At 44.4% G+C, this 19753-nt stretch overlaps 1 protein-coding gene across 1 annotated transcript in view; it reads right to left on the bottom strand.

The window, feature by feature from the left end:
- NSG1 (neuronal vesicle trafficking associated 1) overlaps positions 1-19753 on the bottom strand; it is a 147388-nt gene that overhangs the window by 108896 nt on the left and 18739 nt on the right. The window contains exon 3 of the mRNA XM_078678992.1: positions 7006-7122. Coding sequence (XP_078535118.1) covers positions 7006-7122 — 117 coding nt within the window. The remainder of the gene's footprint in view (positions 1-7005; positions 7123-19753) is intronic.

Raw genomic sequence — 19753 nt, 5'->3', positions numbered from 1 at the left:
TTTAACACAGTTACTCTAACAGTGCATTCATGTTTATATCTGGCTTGACAGCACAGTTTTAAAAATATACATTGAGTGGGCTATGCTCTGCCCAGAGGACTATTTCCCTCTCACCTTATTCTTTTGGCTCTTTGGTGTATGATTCTACTTTCTAAAGCGTGCTTACATTGCAATAACCAAGGGACTTATTTACATCTGAAAAGTACATTCAATCATCACACATTAGGAGGTATTAGCTCTGAGCCATTGCGGCATGACGTGATCCATCCATATTATTTATTATTTATTTATTTGAAAGTTTTATAGAGCGCGAACAAGACCCTTGCGGGTATCAGAGTGCTTTACAGTAAAAAAGTGTATAGGCATAACAAGCAGTAAAAATAAGCAGGACCGTAAGTATAACATCAAAAAGCAAAGGGACATATTAAACATTTAAGGATAATCAGGACCAAAAGGGTGGCAGCAGAGAACAATCAACGGATAGAAGGGTAAGTCAGATGAGGTGCAAAACAGTACCGATTGGTTTTGAAGGATGATGGTAGTACATTGATGGTGAAAACTACAACAATAAGTGGAACAAAGCTGTACATATAAGATCCAAGCATTAAATAGGTAGGAAAGAAGAATGGAGTAGGGGTTCTCCACAGTCATGTGAGGCAATGTTTATGTGAATTTAGCCATAAGGATGCCTTTTACTTCCAGTTGTATGATGATTGATATATGCTTTCTCTCATGACTTCAACAGTTGGGGACACATTTTATTTTATTTTTTTACCCTGCAAAATTTTAATTAAAACTTTTTTTAAAAATCATTACACATTAAATTTTGTCATCCTATAGTATTAAAATCAAAAAGCAATCCATATTTTTCTATCACTGAACTCAGCTTTTTATTGCTTTAGTTCAGGGTGGGAGTGTGGAGGGGAGTGAAGGTGGGTGTGGGATATATGCACTTGCATTCCCCGTCGCCCTTTCCCATCTGTGTTTTTTTTTGTTTGTTTCTTAAATTTTATATAGCATGAACTTGACCCGAAGGTATCAGAGTGCTTTAGATGAGTACCAGCTGCATTACAGGCGGACACAGGGAGATTAAGTAATCTGCCCAGAATCACAGGATGTTTGAGCCTCCGGCCAGACTCGAGCCTTGTTCCCCATCTTCAAAGTCGGCCGCCTTAGCCGTTAAGCCACACCCTCTCCCTTTCTGATTAGCTTTCCATGTATGCTTACTTGCAATAGATTTTCCATTTATTAATGTTCCCATTATTTTCTCGATTTATCTTTTATTCACTGTCCTTCCTTACTTATGTTTTGACACAAAAATAAACTTTGACAAAGCCAGTAGATCTGGCTTTCATGAGCTAAACATGTAAATAAAGACGTACAAATCTTGTTTCCAGATGGGAAATCCGGGTTTACAGGCTTTGCCAATGCTTGTCACCAATAAAGCAGCATACCAGAGGGCAGAGTGAGGCCAAAGAATAGCACACATATTGTTCAAAGGGAGGGACCCAGAAATGGAGGGGGAAGGAGAGTGGGAGCGCTCAGGGAGTGGAATTTTCAGGATGCAAATAAATAATTGCAGCTTGATTCACAAAACCAACAGTCCTTTCTTACTGAAGACACCTCAACAGTGAAAACCTACTCTCTTGACTTCTTACCACTGATTACAATTACCAAACACAGGGAGGCCATAAACTCTCAAACTTAGGCTATGCAACCCATCAGCATATTAACAAAAGAATGGTGCAGTTTTCTTATATCAATGTGCACATTTTCTCCAACGTATTCCTGACTCGCTCAGAAATAAGACTTTTAATACCCATCATATTACCTCAGAAACCGATCAAAAAGTATCCACTTTCCAATAGACTAAAAGCTTGACGAAGGGAAGCAACGATTGTAACCAGCAAAGTTACAATACTTGTTCTACCACACCTGCTACCTTGCACTCAACCCACTTCCATTGCCTGAACATCCACTGACACTTGAAATTCTGCCTGAGATTGACCACAGCAATAAGAATAGTGATGAAATCCCCAGCACAGGCGAAAAAGCACATGAATCAGCCACCTTACACTCAAAAGACAAACCTTTTCTCAAACTGTGTCTCAAATAGACAAAATACGATTCAGTACCCTTGCAGTTCTGCTCTGGCACAGATAGGTGCTATTAAAGCGCAGCCAGGTAAATGCCACACCATAATATGCTCGTGACTAGGGCGCTCCCCTAACTCTTGACCCCAATTTCCACTACCTTCGGACATCATGATTGCTTAATGAATCCTTCAGAATAGGATACATCCTCCTCCACCCTGCTCAAATGTGACCTCCCAGCAAGCATGAAACTCCCACCAGTAAAACGGCCAAATCAACCCTCACAACTATTAGGAATGACACAAAGAGAACAAATCAATTGCAATGCTACTACTGCAGCCGTTCACCTAGGAGGAGCATGTGAATGTTGCCTATCTCTTGTAAAAGTGACCGAAAAACAAATGAATGCGCAAATCCTGTAACTGAACAAACTAAAGTGGATTCTAAACTATGTTTTGTGACAGCCAACAAACCGCTCATTGCAGATATATTTAATGCATTTGAACCTAGCATCCTCCTCATAACAGGGACGGGGCTTGCACACTCACCAAAGCCCCTTACAGATGTGATGATCCCCCAAGAATACCAGATGTTGCTGAAAGAGATCCGGAGATTGTGTCACTCTTTTGCATAGAAAACACCCCACTTACACTTTCACGAGCCTTTTCCATGTCCTTTGAATATTTGCATTTTTACACCAGGGTCTCCAACACCTGCACCTTACAGTAGTATAGTACCCTCTAGGCAAAACAGTCTTCCCGGAAGAATTCACCAACTTCTTGACTATTACCCTACTGTTCCAAAGTTGTTGGGGTGAGATTGTCCCCTGTATGCTTCAGAGGAGCATGCGCCCTTCCATGAGTCCCCTCTAGCAAGTCTCTGTGCCCTTTGAGCATCTTTTTATGATTCAGTGGACACGAGATTTATATGTGTATGATGAAGGTCTGTGACATGATGTGGGACTTAGAGCAGTGTAGCATTTCTAAGTACACAGTGACCACTGTCATCTCGATGGACTGGTAAATACTGGTGGTGGTGGCAGCAGATTATTTGAGGTGTGGGTTCAGGCCTATCTCCTGTTACCAGCATAAGGGGAGTGGCTTCCTGGCTCCCGCTGCTAAAAGAAGGGTTCCAGCAGTCCCTACAATCACATTCTTTGCTCCATCCAGGTGTGGCATGGATTGCATATGTTTATTTTATGTGTGCTGCCCTGAGTGGCAGGATGAGCATAACATTGCAGGTATTTGTTTTAAATCTATCTTGGATCTGCTGGGTAAGAGTAGTACACAAAGTGGAAGATGGAGAGAGCCTGCTGGACAGGGGACGTACATTAAAGGTTGTCCCTAGAACATTCATGAAGGTATTTGCAATAGCCTCGGCTCTTGTGAAAGGAGGGAGGGAGGCAGACACCACTTTCAATTAAAAGGAAAGCATCTGCCCCCTTCCTGTTCCCTTCTTCACAGGAGTATGCATGGACAGATTTTGTGCATCAGCCAGGTGAGAAGGCCCAGTCCTATTGTTCGTTTTGTTTAGCAATCTTCTGTCAGGAAACATCGAGCTCCTCCCTATTGCCTGTAACATTTACATAGTAATGACCTCTGGCTGAGTAGATTGGTGCGGGATGAATTCCTTTAAAACCCCACAACTGATCAGGCCAGTGGAATATACATTTTTGGTCTACTAGCTGGGTATAAATAGGAAGTCCCAGGGTCAGTGTTCCAGGATTCCTCACTGAACTGTGTCCAGGCAGTCTACAGCAGATGACTGAGTTCCATTGAGATCTCTGAGTTCCAAGGCTGGGGTCTTAGGACAGTCCATCTCCAAGATCAGGGCCAGAACTGCTGTCCTGTTGCAATCTTGCTAGCAGCGTTGTGAAGGGAGGCTTGAGGGATAGAGCCATCACTGAAGAGAAAGGAGACACTGGAGGCATTCCCACAGTGGGAAGCTGCCTGCAAGGTTGGTGTACAGTCCAGTTATCCAATAATGAGTAGTTGTGCATAGAAAGTAGGCTTGCATATCTAACGAGTGGAATTAAAAAACATGTGTGCTAGATTCATTGCCATGTTTTTCTGACACTCACATTAACAATCTGGGGAAGAACATTACTATTCTCTGTTTCTCTTTTCATAAGCACAACAGCTGAAATGTAGCTGCAAGAAGGAATGTCCTTTCGAGTTCCATCAAGCACGAAGATGGAAGAAAGGTAGAAATATGCTACCCCTGCACCTACATTTTGAGGCAGAAGCATTTTTCACTCCAATGTGTGAGAAAAGATGATTAGAACATGTGACAGACCTTTCTTGCTCCATAGAGCATCATGTATAAATGAGGTATATGTGGTAATGGTGCAGAGGCGTGAATAGACCCACGGAGTACTTCTTGGACAAAGGCTGCAATACGAAGTTCCGACTTCAGGTCTGATGACATAACAAGGTACTTGGGGGAAGACTTACACGACTCGGTGTTTCAAGATAGAGTACAAGAACTGTCTGTTGTTGTCTTACTCCCAACACTCTTGTCTACTTGAGCATAACTCTGTAGGGAAGGAATAAAAGACACCTTCCAATATTCTGTTTCCCCGAAAGCCCATTGCTTCTTCTTGGGGCTCAAGAAAATCACAAGAATGTGACCCAAGTAATATGGGGCAACACAATAGTATTGGTTCCAAATATGGCACAAGGGATGTTGGACATCATTCAATGTATATGCCCTATAGTGGAAAAAGGCGGAGGATTGTACAAGGTAAATTAAGAAACGTTTGAGCTATCTGCAGCGTTTATATATGGATGAAACCCCATTCTCGGAATATATAATAAGAACTGGATGAAGTGGAGAGAGAGAGGGAGAAGCAGAGAGAGAGTGTGTCGCTGTCTCTACCCTTGACACCACTAAACACAGAAACCAAAAGAGAGGCAGAGGTGATTTGAAAAGAGGGGTTATGTAAAAGAGAAAGTGAATTGAGGCCACACCGGAAAATGAGCCGTTCAGAGACAAAGAGGTCCTGAAAGAGTGAATCCTTGAAAGACAAATGTCAGCGAGAAAGAAAATATCATATCAACAAAATTGAAGAAAAGGTTCAGAAATATGAAAAAGTGTCAAAAGCACAATACATTGTGAAATCCCTCTAACCCCTATGCCCTGTCACTAGGGGAGGGTCAAACCTGCTTAACATGTCTTTAATGTTTTTACATTTTTATGCATGAACTTCAGGACTACAGTCTATAATGCCATTTTTCCACAGATTTCGACTGATTTTCCACGTCAGTGATAAATCATGTTTCTGCTGTTAATAGAAAGGTAATGTTAAAGAGGGGCAGTGACATCAAGTACCAAAACTCTCTGTTTTTTGTGAGCCATGATTGGTCTTTGTGTGGTGACCAAGGACATGGTGGAATTACATTATCTAAAAGAGCATTCCCAGTGAATGTTGCCCAACGTCTGTACAATCCTGTCAGGGGCGGCCTTAGGCATGTGCAAGCTGTGCACCTGCACATGGCCACCAAACCCCAGGGCCCACCACGCCAATATATATCCTTAATATAATATTCCTCTGAGGATGGATACATATTTGCATGGCGGCCCCTGGCAGGGATTTGGCGGCCTCCGGCTCTGTTCCACTTCCAAACACCCTGACCACCCCCCTCGTCACTGGCCTCCGCCCCGCCTGGACCCCCTCTTCCGGGGCCCCCTACCTACGCTCCCTGCCCAGGGCTGCCATGAGCCTAGAGTCGCCCCTGATTCTGTGATAAACTCTAGATCCTTTGAGCTCATCCTGCGGTACTGAAGGGTTAACATGCACTGCACTGTGATTTGACCACAACAGAGTTAATGATTAAAAGTATGCTGAACAGAGAAGAACTACTAAATCCAAAACATCACCCAATGTCTGTCTTGATTAGATTACCAACCAAGGTGTGCCCAACCAGGGTCTACAGGTTGGCAAGACAATTCTTCACAGTTGCTTTCTATGTGGAAAAACTGTTCTCACATCAAACGGGACCTTTCTTATTTAGAAAGAGCCTCTAAAAGCTCGAGGTTTACATAGTTACTGAAAAATTGCTAATAAACAGTACTTCCCACGCCTTAAAAGTGACACAATTTATGAAAGTATATTCTCGAAGCAAAATACATCCAAATGCAGGCCTTTCCCAAGCAGATTCCCAAAAGCAGAGATGCCCTCTACATATCAGGCATGTACCGTCACTGCTGTAGTTCACAAAAGAGCTAAAGAAACATTTCTTCATTCAATACCTCATCTGTCATAGATAATGAGTCCACAGTCCACAGTCAGGTTAAACACAGAAGAGACCTTACTAACTTCTTCCCATCTCAACTCGATGTATGTAGTCACAAATCAGCTTCCAAATAAAGCTTTATATACAGCGCGTAAGTATTATGCCATACAATTGACAACACACATATACACACAAAATATAAAAGAGGCACAGTGTACTATTGACAGAGCAACAAAACAGCAAGAAGCATAGCTGTTTAAAATGAGACTGATCACCTTCAATGTGTTTTTATGAGTAGCAGTTAGCAGTATTAAACTCTTACCTTTGTATTTATTGTATATTTGGAAGGTAAGATACATCTTGTGGAATGGCACTTTAACGGTATAACGTTTTACTTTAGGCACAATATCATTTAATTCTTTTTTCAGAAGCATGATTTTTTTATTCCAATTTGTCGGGTACCCACATCCTTTCATGACGTTGTGACATCAGGACTGCAAGTTACCAGTCGGACTTTTATTTCACAATAAAATGCATTCTGGGAGAAGTAGACTTAATTTACTTCCGCTGAACCATTTGGTACACCTGAAAACAGTGATTTGTAACAGGAAAACCTAAGACTATATGTAACAAGGTGGCGATTGTATTACAAAGCAAAAAAAAATGCAGGAGCTTACCTTAAATCTTTCAGAGACACCTTCAGTTATGTTGATTGTAAATTCTGCAATTTTTGGAGTTCTAAACTTTCCTTTTTTGGGATCACGCTCATACTCCGTTTTAGTTTTCACAACAACCTGTTGCAAAATAGATGAAGATGAAATGTACGAATAGTGGTCACAGATCGATTGTGCAGCAATTTATTCTGTTTTTAATTTGTAGGTTTTAATAATACTAAGACTTTTTTTAATATTGAATTATTTTTTCTTCAAATATTTCTGTTGCGCTGTGTACATAGTTCGTCATCCATGTATGTGCATAATTTATGCCTGTATTAATATAAATATTTTGTAAACTATTCGCTTGTGACAATACACACTTTCATAGTGTTGCTTAAAAATATCATGATTCATTATTGCATAATAAATACTTTCATATAAATGCACTTACTAACAGATGCATCAATGATGGAAAATGTAGTGTATTAAAAGGTCGCTATGAGTATAGCCGGATTATTCAGCATGAATGCTCAGCGTTTTTCAGCAGACTGGCCAAGACCTAATGAAAATGCAGTGTAATTTAGGTGACAAACGATGGAATTGCTGTAAATGTCTTTTTCTTTATAGTTCCCACCTAGCGAGAAAGCGTATGTGTTCGTACGTACGGAGGCATCTCTGACCAGGCGGCATCCTTGAAGCTGATTGAGCCCACATCTCGCCCAGGAGTGCGTGGGGCCTGACAGCAGAAGGAGAGGAACAGCAAGGCGGTTCTGGGCGTGAGGCTAGGCGGGGCTGCGAGTGTGCGGGGACTCCAACAACCAGGAGTCCCTGCGAGACCGGTAACCAGCATCCGGTCCGCTCTCCCTGCTGGCCCGCCCCCTGCCCAACACGCCCCCTATATCACAGTCTCAAACTCCCGCAGCGCGGGACGCAGCTCGGGGCGAAGACCGGGCAAAGAGCGGGCCGTTTGAGGCCGTTAGAGGCTGGGAGTGACTGGACTGGGCCATTTTCTTTGGCCCTAACCCTCTGTATCAACATTACTGCCAGTTCGTTTTGTTGACTAGCCAATATGTCATCCCGTGAGTACAAAGAGAGGGAAGCTAAGTCTAAACTGAAAAATGGTACCCTAGATGACTTTATCACCAGGACCCACACAGCCACTGACACAGAGATTGCTAAAATGCAGCATCGAGTCTCTATTGAACTAGATGCCGCAAGGAGATTGTCACAGGAGTTAGCAGCGGCCAAAAAATCTTCTCTAGGGTCCATAGCCTTCGCTAAAACACCTGAGCGTTCAATTGGTCCACCTCTTACCCTGATTGTAACTGAGGCAGATATTTACCAGCTATTAGTACCCACTACATCCATACCAAAGGGGGGTTCACCATTAGTATCATCTAATTCCCCAAAATTTTCTATGGTCGGGGTAGATGGGGAAGAGAAGGAGGGTGAGGGTGGTCCCCTGGGAATGGCGCCAAGACACAAATCTATAGAACTGGGCGGGGGAAATTCTTGCACCAAACAACGAGGGCCACACAATAAAAGGAAGCGCAACAACTTAACAGCATACGCAAGAAAAAAGGCTAAGATTGCGAAGGCACAGTTATCCACCAAGGCACCATCTTTGCTACCCCTAGATCCACCCCCAAGGAGCAACACACAGCCTTCTGAACTAAGACCAGAACCCAGCCCAGAATCACTGGTGGTAACCCATGAAATTAATAATCTCACAATAGAGAATGAAACTAGTGGGGTGCCACTCTGCGTCATAAAAGGGAAATACGTAGAATTCTTGACTGTGGTATGGGAAACACTCAAAAAGCTCCTAACTCCCTTTGAAGTGAGACTTTCACAGATAGGATCCCAGCTCTTGGGCATTGAAAAAAGTATCTCGAACCTAGATAAAAAAGCAACCCACAGAGAAGATAAGGATCTTACGGCCAGCCTTGAGAAGCTGGAAAAAAGCCTGCTGAATCCCCTGATGGAAAAAACCCAAATCATCAACCTAAAATTAGATCAATTAGAGTTTTTAACATCTAAAAACACCGCTTTACTGGAGAGCCTTGTAGATAATAGCAAACAACCCGTTGCTACTGGTGGTAATACTACTACTAGTTTTGAAAAAAAGGGTGCTAAGAAAAACCAGACACAACCTCAGCAACCTAAAACGGCAGTGTCTGCAGATCCTAACGGTATCACCCCTTGTAAAGCACCAGCTACTTTATCTAAAACTAAGCCGGTGACTATTGTGGGCTCAAAGATAAACAACTCTATGGTGGTGGCTACACCAGTAAACACAGCTGCCCCAGCCCTCACAAATACTGAAGGGAAAGAAACTCCAGTTAGTAAACCTCTAGCCCCTAGTAAAACACCTCTACCTGGTAAGCAGATCTATGTAAACATACCCCCTGAAGCTGCCCCGTATATGGCAATTTTGACAGGTGTTCCATTAATTGCAGAGAATAAATATGAGAAAATGGAGGACCTTTTAAATAAAACAAAATTTTGGCTAAATAATAACAGGCCCCTATCCGAAGACACTGCCACAAAAATCTTAAGTGTGCGGAGGGTCCCCTGGGTTGGGCCAAGCAAAAAAGATCTGGAGGGAGATTGCATCCTGATTAACTTTAGAGACATCTGGGTTAAGGATATTATCTGCAGTAAAGCAAGGTTTGGTAGGATGGGGGACATCCAGTGTGTGGGACTCGAATATTTCTACCCCAACCTTTATCATACTGCCTCAAACCCCAACCACCGTGGGTATAGAACAAGCGGTAACAATCACTTGGGTTGGGCACATAACCTGAACATGAATCAAGGCACACAAAACTATTGTGCCCCTTGGCACGAGACAAATGGCCCCTTTATGGGACCACCAAGTATGGGCCCTTTTACACAAGTCCCGTTTAACCCACGAAGACTAAGGTCTCAGGGCGTAGAATACCCAGGATGGATCTCAAATAATAATATCTCACTGAGAAACCGCTTTGACCCATTAATGGGTATGGACGGGGTAGACTGACCATCAACTGGGTTTGAGGGCAACGCGCCTACTGTTCTAGATTTGGGAAAGAGGGAAAATTTAGGGATAGCCCGCAATGATGACTCAGCAATGGTGACCGTTGATTGTGATACTGTGAGTATTGGCCCCCCACACGCAGAGAACGCTGTTACTTTTGGGGGAAATACCACCTTGGGTTGTGAGAAACACACATTACTGCCTGATCAAGACCCCTCAAGTGCAAGAGATGATTTGGGAGGTACCCATGGGAAACAGGGGCCGTCCTTAATATCCTTAATATCTTGGAATATTGCCGGACTTACAGGGAGATTGGAAGATGATGCGTGGCTGGACTATGTGGGAGCACAGGGAATCCTGTGTTTACAGGACACTTGGTCTAGGACTACCTGTGACATTGAGGGTTTTCAATCATTCAATGTTTTGGCCGTTCCATCGACATCTGGGAGGGCAAAGGGTGGTATAATGACAGCGTTGTCTATAAAACTACAGAAACTGACAACTTTGAAACTGATGGATACAAACTAGTACCAATTGCTGTTATTAGAACATCTTTTTCCAGAACCTGTGTTGTTAGTCAACTGGTATCACAACATCTTTAATGGACATTACATATCAATAATTCAAAGTTTGGAGGACGCAGTGGGTAAAGCACGCAGCAGGCACCCTTTATCGCCTGTCATTTGGGTTGGTGATTTCAACTGTACGTTGTGCAGTTTTGGAGGTTCGAACGTGTGTGGACTGGAGGACTCAAACGCTCAGCCCTTGACCCATTTTAAACACACACCCCAGGGGGATGCTCTAAACAACATTATCATCCTGAATGACTTGTGTGTGGTAGAACCTTGGTCAGCCCCCGACATACCACATATACCAACTTTCCAGGGTACAAGGGGGGAGATGAGCACAATTGACTTTGTCTTGGTATCCAGTAGCTTTCTCAAATATGTTGATAAGTTGGAGGTGGTGGCCAACCCCGCAAGTGACCATAATCCCCTAATGTTGTCATTATGCTTGCCAACACAAGAATCACCAAAGATCTGGGAACAGTCAATTAAGTACAGCAGGAATCAGGGCGTTACCTTAAAATGGGGGAAGGTAAATGCCTTAAAACTGGAGGAAGATATTCTTGTGAATTGTAAAACGGAAATGGAATCATGTCTAGCCCCTGTAACTGACCCCCATCAGGTTATTGAGAGCTTTGAGAAATTGTGTGGGCATGTAGCAAAGCACCTTAGGAAACCCAAGGGAAAGGGCGGCCAAAAGGCCTTTAGATGGTTTGACTCCGTGTGTTCTGTCACACACCAATCGCTAAAACTAGCCTTGCGCCAAAAAACCAAGAAACAGAGAACTTGTAAGAACTAGCAGGAAGGCCTATAGGGAGGCTATTGTAAAAAGAAAGCAGGACCTAAAAAACATTGCCTGGGAAGACCTCGAAAAGGCTGCACAACTAAAAGATAGCAGACTCTTTTGGGAGGTCCTAAATCGCCCCCTTTTTAAGAGCGACAATAAAGAATCTATAGTTGTGCAGGTCACCGCTGAACAGTGGGTTCAACATTTTACTAAGATTTTTAATCCAAATTCTATCTCATTAATGGTAAGTACGGATAGGACAGGGGAATTAGTGACATCTCCCTCGGCTTTGACCCTCAGCTCTTCATTTACATTGATCGAGATTGAGGAAGCCTTAGAGAAGGGATCATCACTAAAAGCTCCAGGCCCAGATGCCGTCCCCTTGGACCTTTTTAAACATAACGTTAGTCTGTGGGCACCCATATTATTGAATGTCTTCAAGGCTGTTGTGGTCGGGCACATCCCTGGCACTTGGGAGGAGGCAATAGTAGTGCCGATCTTCAAGAAGGGCGACAGGTGCGACCCATGTTGCTATCGTCCGATTTCTTTAATAGACGCCTCATGCAAAATCCTGGGCAGGGTAATCCTAGCAAGATTAGAAAGTTGGGCAGATTCAACAGGACTTATAGTTGATTCCCAATACGGATTTAGGCGTGGAAAGGGGACTGTCGAGCAGTGTCTGAACCTGGCACTAATTATAGGCAAGTACATGAAGGCAAAAAAGTCCTCAATACATCTTGCCTTCATGGACTTGTCAAGTGCGTTCGACACTGTTTGTAGACATAAGCTGTGGCGGATGATGGATGACATGGGCTTTGAGGAACCTTTGGTCACATTGCTTAGCAGGTTACATGCAGCAACAACTGTATCAATTAGATTTGGCCCTGGAGGTGAAATGACAAAATTAATTCCTTCCACTGAGGGTGTGCGTCAAGGATGCATTTTGGCGCCTTTTCTTTTTCTGGTTTATACAAACGGGCTAGAAAAGTATTTATTAAACCAGGGTTGTGACTTTCCAAAAATCAACGGCAAAAGTATTCCCATGCTTTCTTATGCAGACGATACTGTCTTAATGACCTTAACTGGAAATAGCATGCATGTATGTTTAGACGCCTTTAATACTTTCATGCTTGACCTCGACTTAAAGGTGAACTTTGATAAATCCTTTGTAATGTCTTGTGGTCCTAAAGGGTCTAACATCAGGAAGTTTGTGGTAAATAATCGCACAATTGGAAAGGTGGAAAATTTTAACTACCTTGGTAACTTGTTTAATAGTAAATTAAGCTGGACGCCACTCATGAAGGTTCGAGCCCAGAACGCGACCCGGGCTATAGAGGGCATCTTCCGTTTCTGTAGCAAACTGGGGCAAAAACACGTTACGCACCTCAAAACCCTCTATACATCAAAATGTTTATCGGTGGCCACCTATGGGGCAGGGGTGTGGGGGACTGAAATACCATCCGTGATACAGGTGGTGGAAAATAACTTCATAAAAAGGGTTTTATCAGTTCCCAAAGGCTGCTCAAACATTTTCTGCCACAAAGAAATTGGAATGGTCAGTGTTTCTGATACGATTCGTTTGTCCCCTTTATTGTTATGGGGCAAAATATGGCAATCTGAAGACCTGCAACTCACTAAAGATATCATCATTGATTGCATGGCTTTAGAAAATTCAAAACAGATTCCCTGGTTGTCCTATGTTAGTAACATGTTAAATAAGATTGGATTGGGTTCCTATTATGACAATCCTGAAAAAATAGAGGGAAACCAAAAGGCGGACATAAAGGCAATGTATTGGAAATCGTTGAATCCACCATCCTTGGACGATGCTAATGTTTATGTCCGTAAGCCCCAACCTCAGTTTTATCTAACATTTACTCTTAATGTGCAATGGCGATTCCTACTAACAAGGTTTAGACTGGATATTTTGCATTTTTTGCTTGCTTTCCCGAAACAGGGGGGTTGGTGCGAGAGGCTGCCCCCTTGTCCATGTAACAATAGGGATAGTCAAAGCACTATACATGTGGTCCTTTTTTGCTCTTTATATCAAGAACCAGGAATCCGGTTTATTAAACCAATCTTGAAGGGGAGGCAACCTTGCACCTATAAGGAAGGGTATGATTATCTGTCAGCACTATCCTCTGTTGAAACCTGCTGTGCCATGCTAAATTTTATCAGAGTTTCGCTAAAGATTAGGAAGGCCTATGGTTAGTATCAAAATGTATAGAATATTCTCTGGTGAAAACCATGTATTTGTATATTTTTACAATAGTCATTTTACTATGTCTTTTATAAGTTTGGGAAATTGTGTATTTAAAAACTTTTCTTGTTCCATGAGGTACGATGAATTGCATGTTCTGTACTTTTATGATCCATTTTATGAATCGAATAAAGTTTTGAAATGAATGAAATGTATGTGTTCGTCCTTCAGTGCGAGGGCAGGGGGCGAGGCTGATTAGTGCAATTGCACTATTAATGCAGCCCCCTGCCAGTGCGCATGTGAGAAAGGCCCACTGTCTGCAGTTTGCCAATCTCACACGCGTACTTCAAAGCCTCAATCCCAAGGCTGAAAAACAGCCAGGGGCTTGCAGACGCAGGCCCCCATCCTCAGAATGAGCGCTGGGTGCGTCTGCTCCAACCAATCGCAGCTCCAGGATTGGTTGGTTTTGGGTTGTACAAGGGAGGAAGTCCCGCCCTTTGCACCCGAGGCAGCGCCTAGGAGAAGAGCATATATGGTGAGTGTTTTGGCCATTGCGCCGAACCATTTTATAATGTTTCCCGCCACCGCTGTGTACTTTAATTTCAGTGAACGGAATTCCGCAGGTAACAAGATACTTCAACACCATCGAGTTGAAGGCATCCAGTAATGTTCCTAGGAAGTAGTCATGTGGCACCGCTGCATGGCAGCAAATTACATTTTAAAGTCACTCTACAGACAACATCTGAACTTTAACTGCATGGTATTCCTGTGCGCCCATACATTTCCTGCTTCTTTATTTGCACTGTGTAACATTATGTCATGTTGTATAACAATCTCTTCTCTATAACAGCCATATATTGCTGATATTGGGAGCCATGAAACTTACCAACTGCTTCTGAGGCTACTACTGTAAACCATAGTCCAAGCTTGTGTGATGTGTATTGGTAGTGCGTAACTGATCCAATTCTTCGTTACTTGTCTATATCGTATTCATTAAGCTGTAGGCATAAGGTTTTGGCAGTGATTATTAGCCCATGGCACCAATGACGAATGCCATCTTTGCCGAATACCAAGGTTTTCTAGTCTTGATTCCACCTCATAGCTCTTTTATCCACCAGTATACTGTCCCTGTCCCTTCATCTTAGTCTGGTGGGTTCTTTTTCACTCGTTTTCTCCATTTTCAATATTTTTTCTGTATTTCTCTTCCTCTTTTTTTCCCCTTTGCTGCCATGCTCTCTCTTGTTATGGGTCAAAGCACTGGGTTTTGGTAGCTAATGGCTATGAGGGCAGCACTTTCACTGTTTCAGCATTTCTTAGGTCAGTAGGAATGCCCATTGCTTACAGAGAGGATGTGGATGTGGAGTTGCTTGGTGGCAGAGGCTGTTGAGTGCACTGACAGCCACCTAGATGGCATATCTTGGTCAAGTAAGATGTATGGTAGGAGTGGTGTCTCATTTGCTTTTATTTATGCACTTTTTTATAATGCAAACTTGGCTTGAGGACACTAGAAAGCTTTACATCAGCACCAGATTACAAGTTCATGACAAGGTCATTTTTGAGGGCACAGGGAGATTAAATGGTATGCTCGATCAGTACTCAAAGCTGGTTCCTCAATTTCAAAGTTGGCTCTCTAGCTGTTAGACCACATGTCCTCCAAATTTGTTGTGTGTTAGTATGTGGCATATTATGAAGCAAAGGATGTCGTGACCATGGTGATATCCAACTATGTAGAATACCAGTTCTGTATCTAAAGTGTTATATAGACGTTTGTTAATTATGCTTCTATATGGTCAGGGCTGTGAGCTACGGTATAGTCAGTTGGGTAGCATACCTCAGCAGTGCTGCTGTATGTCTATTATGATCTGTAGGTACCTGTTGATTCATAGTGGTTGGGGCTGATGTGAGTCACACTTTAGCCAGCCATGGGCATACATAGGGTTCTTTTAGATGTATGTGTGTTTAAAAGATGAAGGGGTTGGACCCTAGAGACTAAACTGTAGGAATTAGGGATTTAAAGCTTGGTTTTGAGAAAAGAGGGCAAGAGCAGAGAGACGCATGGAGCAAATTCAGTGTTCAGTTATTCAGAGGTGAATTCTGGTGTCCTGTACATCTTGGAGATAATTCTATAAGTGAGTCTGGCCTTAGAATTGAGATTAGAGGCTTACTGAGGACCTGGAAGCTTACTGTGCTTATAGCAATAGTCAGCTTACATGTATCTATCATAGGGGCATCTACATAAGAAATAAACTCACCCAGAAGAAGCCATAGGAAAATTAGCAATTTTAGTTTTATCAGGATATGGATTTTTGCCTGTGCCAGGAAAGTGGAAGATTGATCTGGCCCAATAATGGGGGATGGTTACTAGTGCGCTCATTACAATTTTGGGCTATTAAAGTGAGCTGATTATAAGAGCCCTCATTACTAGTTTTCATCTAATTGGTTCAATATTTATCGCAAAGAAAAAGGCCCTAACTCTCAGACTCGAAGCCAGTTCGAATAACGGCAAATAACTCTTCACCATCATCAAGGCGTTCTCCAATCCTGCAGCTGCCAACAACACAATCCTTCCATCTCTAGCCCTCTGCAATGACCTCTCAAACTACTTCGAAGAGAAGATTGTCAAGATCTGCAACACATTTAACCCACAGCATACCAATATTGGCACCAGGAAACCCTTTTTGGGTAGCTGTTGTGCCTTACAAATTAAAATAAAAAAATGTTTTAAATAAAAATACGAACTCTCCTGACCAGCCGGGCACCTCCATCATCTCCAAACAGCAGCTAAGCAACTGGAGGCCTCTCTTGAATATAGGAACCACCGACCTAACCACATACCCTCCACTCAGTAGCAACGTCAGATCCTTGACCCCACTTCATATTCAACTTTGGAATAACCATAATCTTCCCTACACTCACCACTATCATCAACACTTCCATAACCACCGCCAACTTCCCGTCTTGCTGGAAAAATGCAAACGTCAACACCTTATTGAAGAAACCAAAAGCGGACCCCAACACCCGCAGCAGGTACAGACCCATCTCGCTCCTGCTTTTTCCAGCTAAAGTCATTGAGAAAGCCATCAATACCAAACTTGCAGACCACCTAAAACTCCACCAACTTCTAGACTGCTCTCAATCAGGCTTTTGCACCAAACACAGCACAGAGACACCCCTCATTGCAGTCACCGGTGACATCAGAAGCATTCTCGACTGAGAAGAAACATCCCCACTCATCCTCCTCAACCTCTCCCAGCTTTCGATATGGTCTCCCACGAGTCACTCATCAAAAAGCTTCAGCACTTGGGTATCAGCGGACCATCCCTCAAGTGGATATTCTCCTTTCTCTCAGACAGAACTAAATGAGTTAGACTTCCTCCTGACAACTAAGAAGCCAAAAAAATAATCTGCGGAGTCCCTCAAGGATCGTCGCTCAACCCAACACTCTTCAACGTCTACATCACACCCCTTGCAGATATCGCCAGAGCACACAGCATCAACATAGTATCCTATTCTGACAATATAGAGCTCATCCTCTCCCTTACTGACTCAACCACCTCCTACAAACCAAACTTTGACAACTGTATAAGCAACGGCGCTGCTTGGAGGAGAAACAACTGCCTCTAGCTTAACACTTTCAAAACCTAAGTCCTAATCTTCAGCAACAACCACTCCCCCATGATGCCTCTAGGCTGGCCCTCTTAAGTTCACCCACCATTGTGGACCATGCCAAGAACTTCAGTATCATCCTGGACACCAACCTCTCCATGAGCAGAGATATCAATGCCATTTCCTCATCATGCTTCCACATTCCGCGGATGATACGCAAGAATTTCAAGTAGATCCCACTGAACACCAGACAAATGGTCACCCAGGCTCTTATCACAAGTAGAATTGATTACAGAAATACACTCTATGTCAGAATCCTAGCCCATGTCCTATGCCGACTCCAAACCTCCCAGAACACCGCTGCCAGACTCATCCAGAACATCCAATGAAATAACCAGACCTCAACAATCTTCACTGGCTTCCAGTCCACGAAAGATGTAAGTTCAAGCTACTCACCCACATCTACAAAGCTTTCCAAAACACTGGTCCAGCTTTCCCCAACCACCTCCTTAACTTTTACCAACCTAGCAGACACCGTCGATCTGCATCCTAGGCAAGAGCACACCTCCCTAGCATCAAAAAGACCAGAAACGAAGGAAGCTCCTTCTCATTTCTTGCAGCCAAGACCTGGAGCGACTTCCCTAAACACCGTAGTACCTCTCCATCCCACATGGACTTCAAAAGGAACCTCAAGACATGGCTCTTCTAGGTGAAACAGAAATTAGCTCCTCCTCTACCCTCAGGCCTGCCCTACTCAGGGTCAAGATACCCTCACATGCGATTAGCTGTGTTCTACAAATTCACATAACATAACATTGCACCTGACAAAATTAGTCAGCGCTTGATCACAATTTATCGAGTGTAATAAATGCCACCTAATTATGTGGTTCCCCCCATAATGGGCAATATCAATTCACATTTGAAGCTTACTGCACCAAAACCCACAAGTCCCTGCATTTACTGGGCATTTTCTTCCTGATAAATATCAGCAAGTTTGACCTGCCAGGATTCAGCTGGGAGATTAACTTTTTATTGCAAAACTCATAAGTGTGGTACCAGGAGTTCCCACAAATATCATAATTTAATGGCTGACTCATAATGTCACTCAAGGGAAAGTGATTTATGGGACGCCTTCATACGCCATTAGTGGGAGCAGTACCTGGAGGCTTCTGGCGATTTTCCTGCTGCTGCACAGACCCTTCCACGGACCTCGCCGCACCCGCTCCGCGGGTGCCGCATCGCCGGCTTGAGTGAGGGCTGGTCACCGGATCCTGTGGGGCGCCGAGGAGTGCGGAAACCGGGCCGAGGGTTCTAGCAGGGCTGCGAGCGTGCAGGGACTCCATTACCCAGGAGTCCCTGCGAGACCGAGTGTCAGCTTCCGGTCCGCTCTCCCTGTTGGTCAGTCTCCGCCCACCAGGAGGCCCTAAAAACCCGTGTGAGCCCTGCCTCTGAGGGACGCCTTCATACGCCATTAGTGGGAGCAGTACCTGGAGGCTTCTGGCGATTTTCCTGCTGCTGCACAGACCCTTCCACGGACCTCGCCGCACCCGCTCCGCGGGTGCCGCATCGCCGGCTTGAGTGAGGGCTGGTCACCGGATCCTGTGGGGCGCCGAGGAGTGCGGAAACCGGGCCGAGGGTTCTAGCAGGGCTGCGAGCGTGCAGGGACTCCATTACCCAGGAGTCCCTGCGAGACCGAGTGTCAGCTTCCGGTCCGCTCTCCCTGTTGGTCAGCCTCTGCCCACCAGGAGGCCCTAAAAACCCGTGTGAGCCCTGCCTCTGAGGGACGCCTTCATACGCCATTAGTGGGAGCAGTACCTGGAGGCTTCTGGCGATTTTCCTGCTGCTGCACAGACCCTTCCACAGACCTCGCCGCACCCGCTCCGCGGGTGCCGCATCGCTGGCTTGAGTGAGGGCTGGTCACCGGATCCTGTGGGGCGCCGAGGAGTGCGGAAACCGGGCCGAGGGTTCTAGCAGGGCTGCGAGCGTGCAGGGACTCCATTACCCAGGAGTCCCTGCGAGACCGAGTGTCAGCTTCCGGTCCGCTCTCCCTGTTGGTCAGCCCTCTGCCCATAACGCACTCTAACTTAAGATCTCATTCTCCCGCAGCGCGGGACGCAGCTCGGGGCGAAGACCGGGCTAAGAGCGGGCCGTTTGAGGCCGTTCGAGTACGGCAGAGTCCGGCCCAGGCCCAACCCCCTGTCCTGTTTTGATGCACCCAAGGTAGGCGGATCGTACAGCACCAACTCATTTCTTGGCAAAGTGCTAACCAGACATCATGTCTTTAAGATCAGGCAAAGTGCGTACAGTTCAAATCCAAACACCCAAAGGAGTTGTCTCGGGCCCATTGGACGCTTTTATTACACGTGCTACGGGAATTCTAGAAAAAGAAATTGCAATGGTGGAAAAACATCTCTCAATCGATCTTGTTAGCGGAAAACGTTCTTCGCTGGCAGGGTTGGCAACGATCCCAAGCCCCGTAGCGCATGCAGCTTTTAATTGCATCCACTCTGAAACCATCAAGGCAATAGTTCACATAGATAGTGAGAGGGTTGATCTTCCGGTTCTTTCATCGGATAATGCTGAACCCCATC

Source organism: Lissotriton helveticus, chromosome 2_2 (genome assembly GCF_964261635.1).
Source record: "Lissotriton helveticus chromosome 2_2, aLisHel1.1, whole genome shotgun sequence".
In the NCBI taxonomy this organism is placed as follows: Eukaryota; Metazoa; Chordata; class Amphibia; order Caudata; family Salamandridae; genus Lissotriton; species Lissotriton helveticus.
The sequence above is the reverse complement of the archived record's forward strand: the minus strand, read 5'-3'. Positions and strand labels throughout refer to the sequence as shown.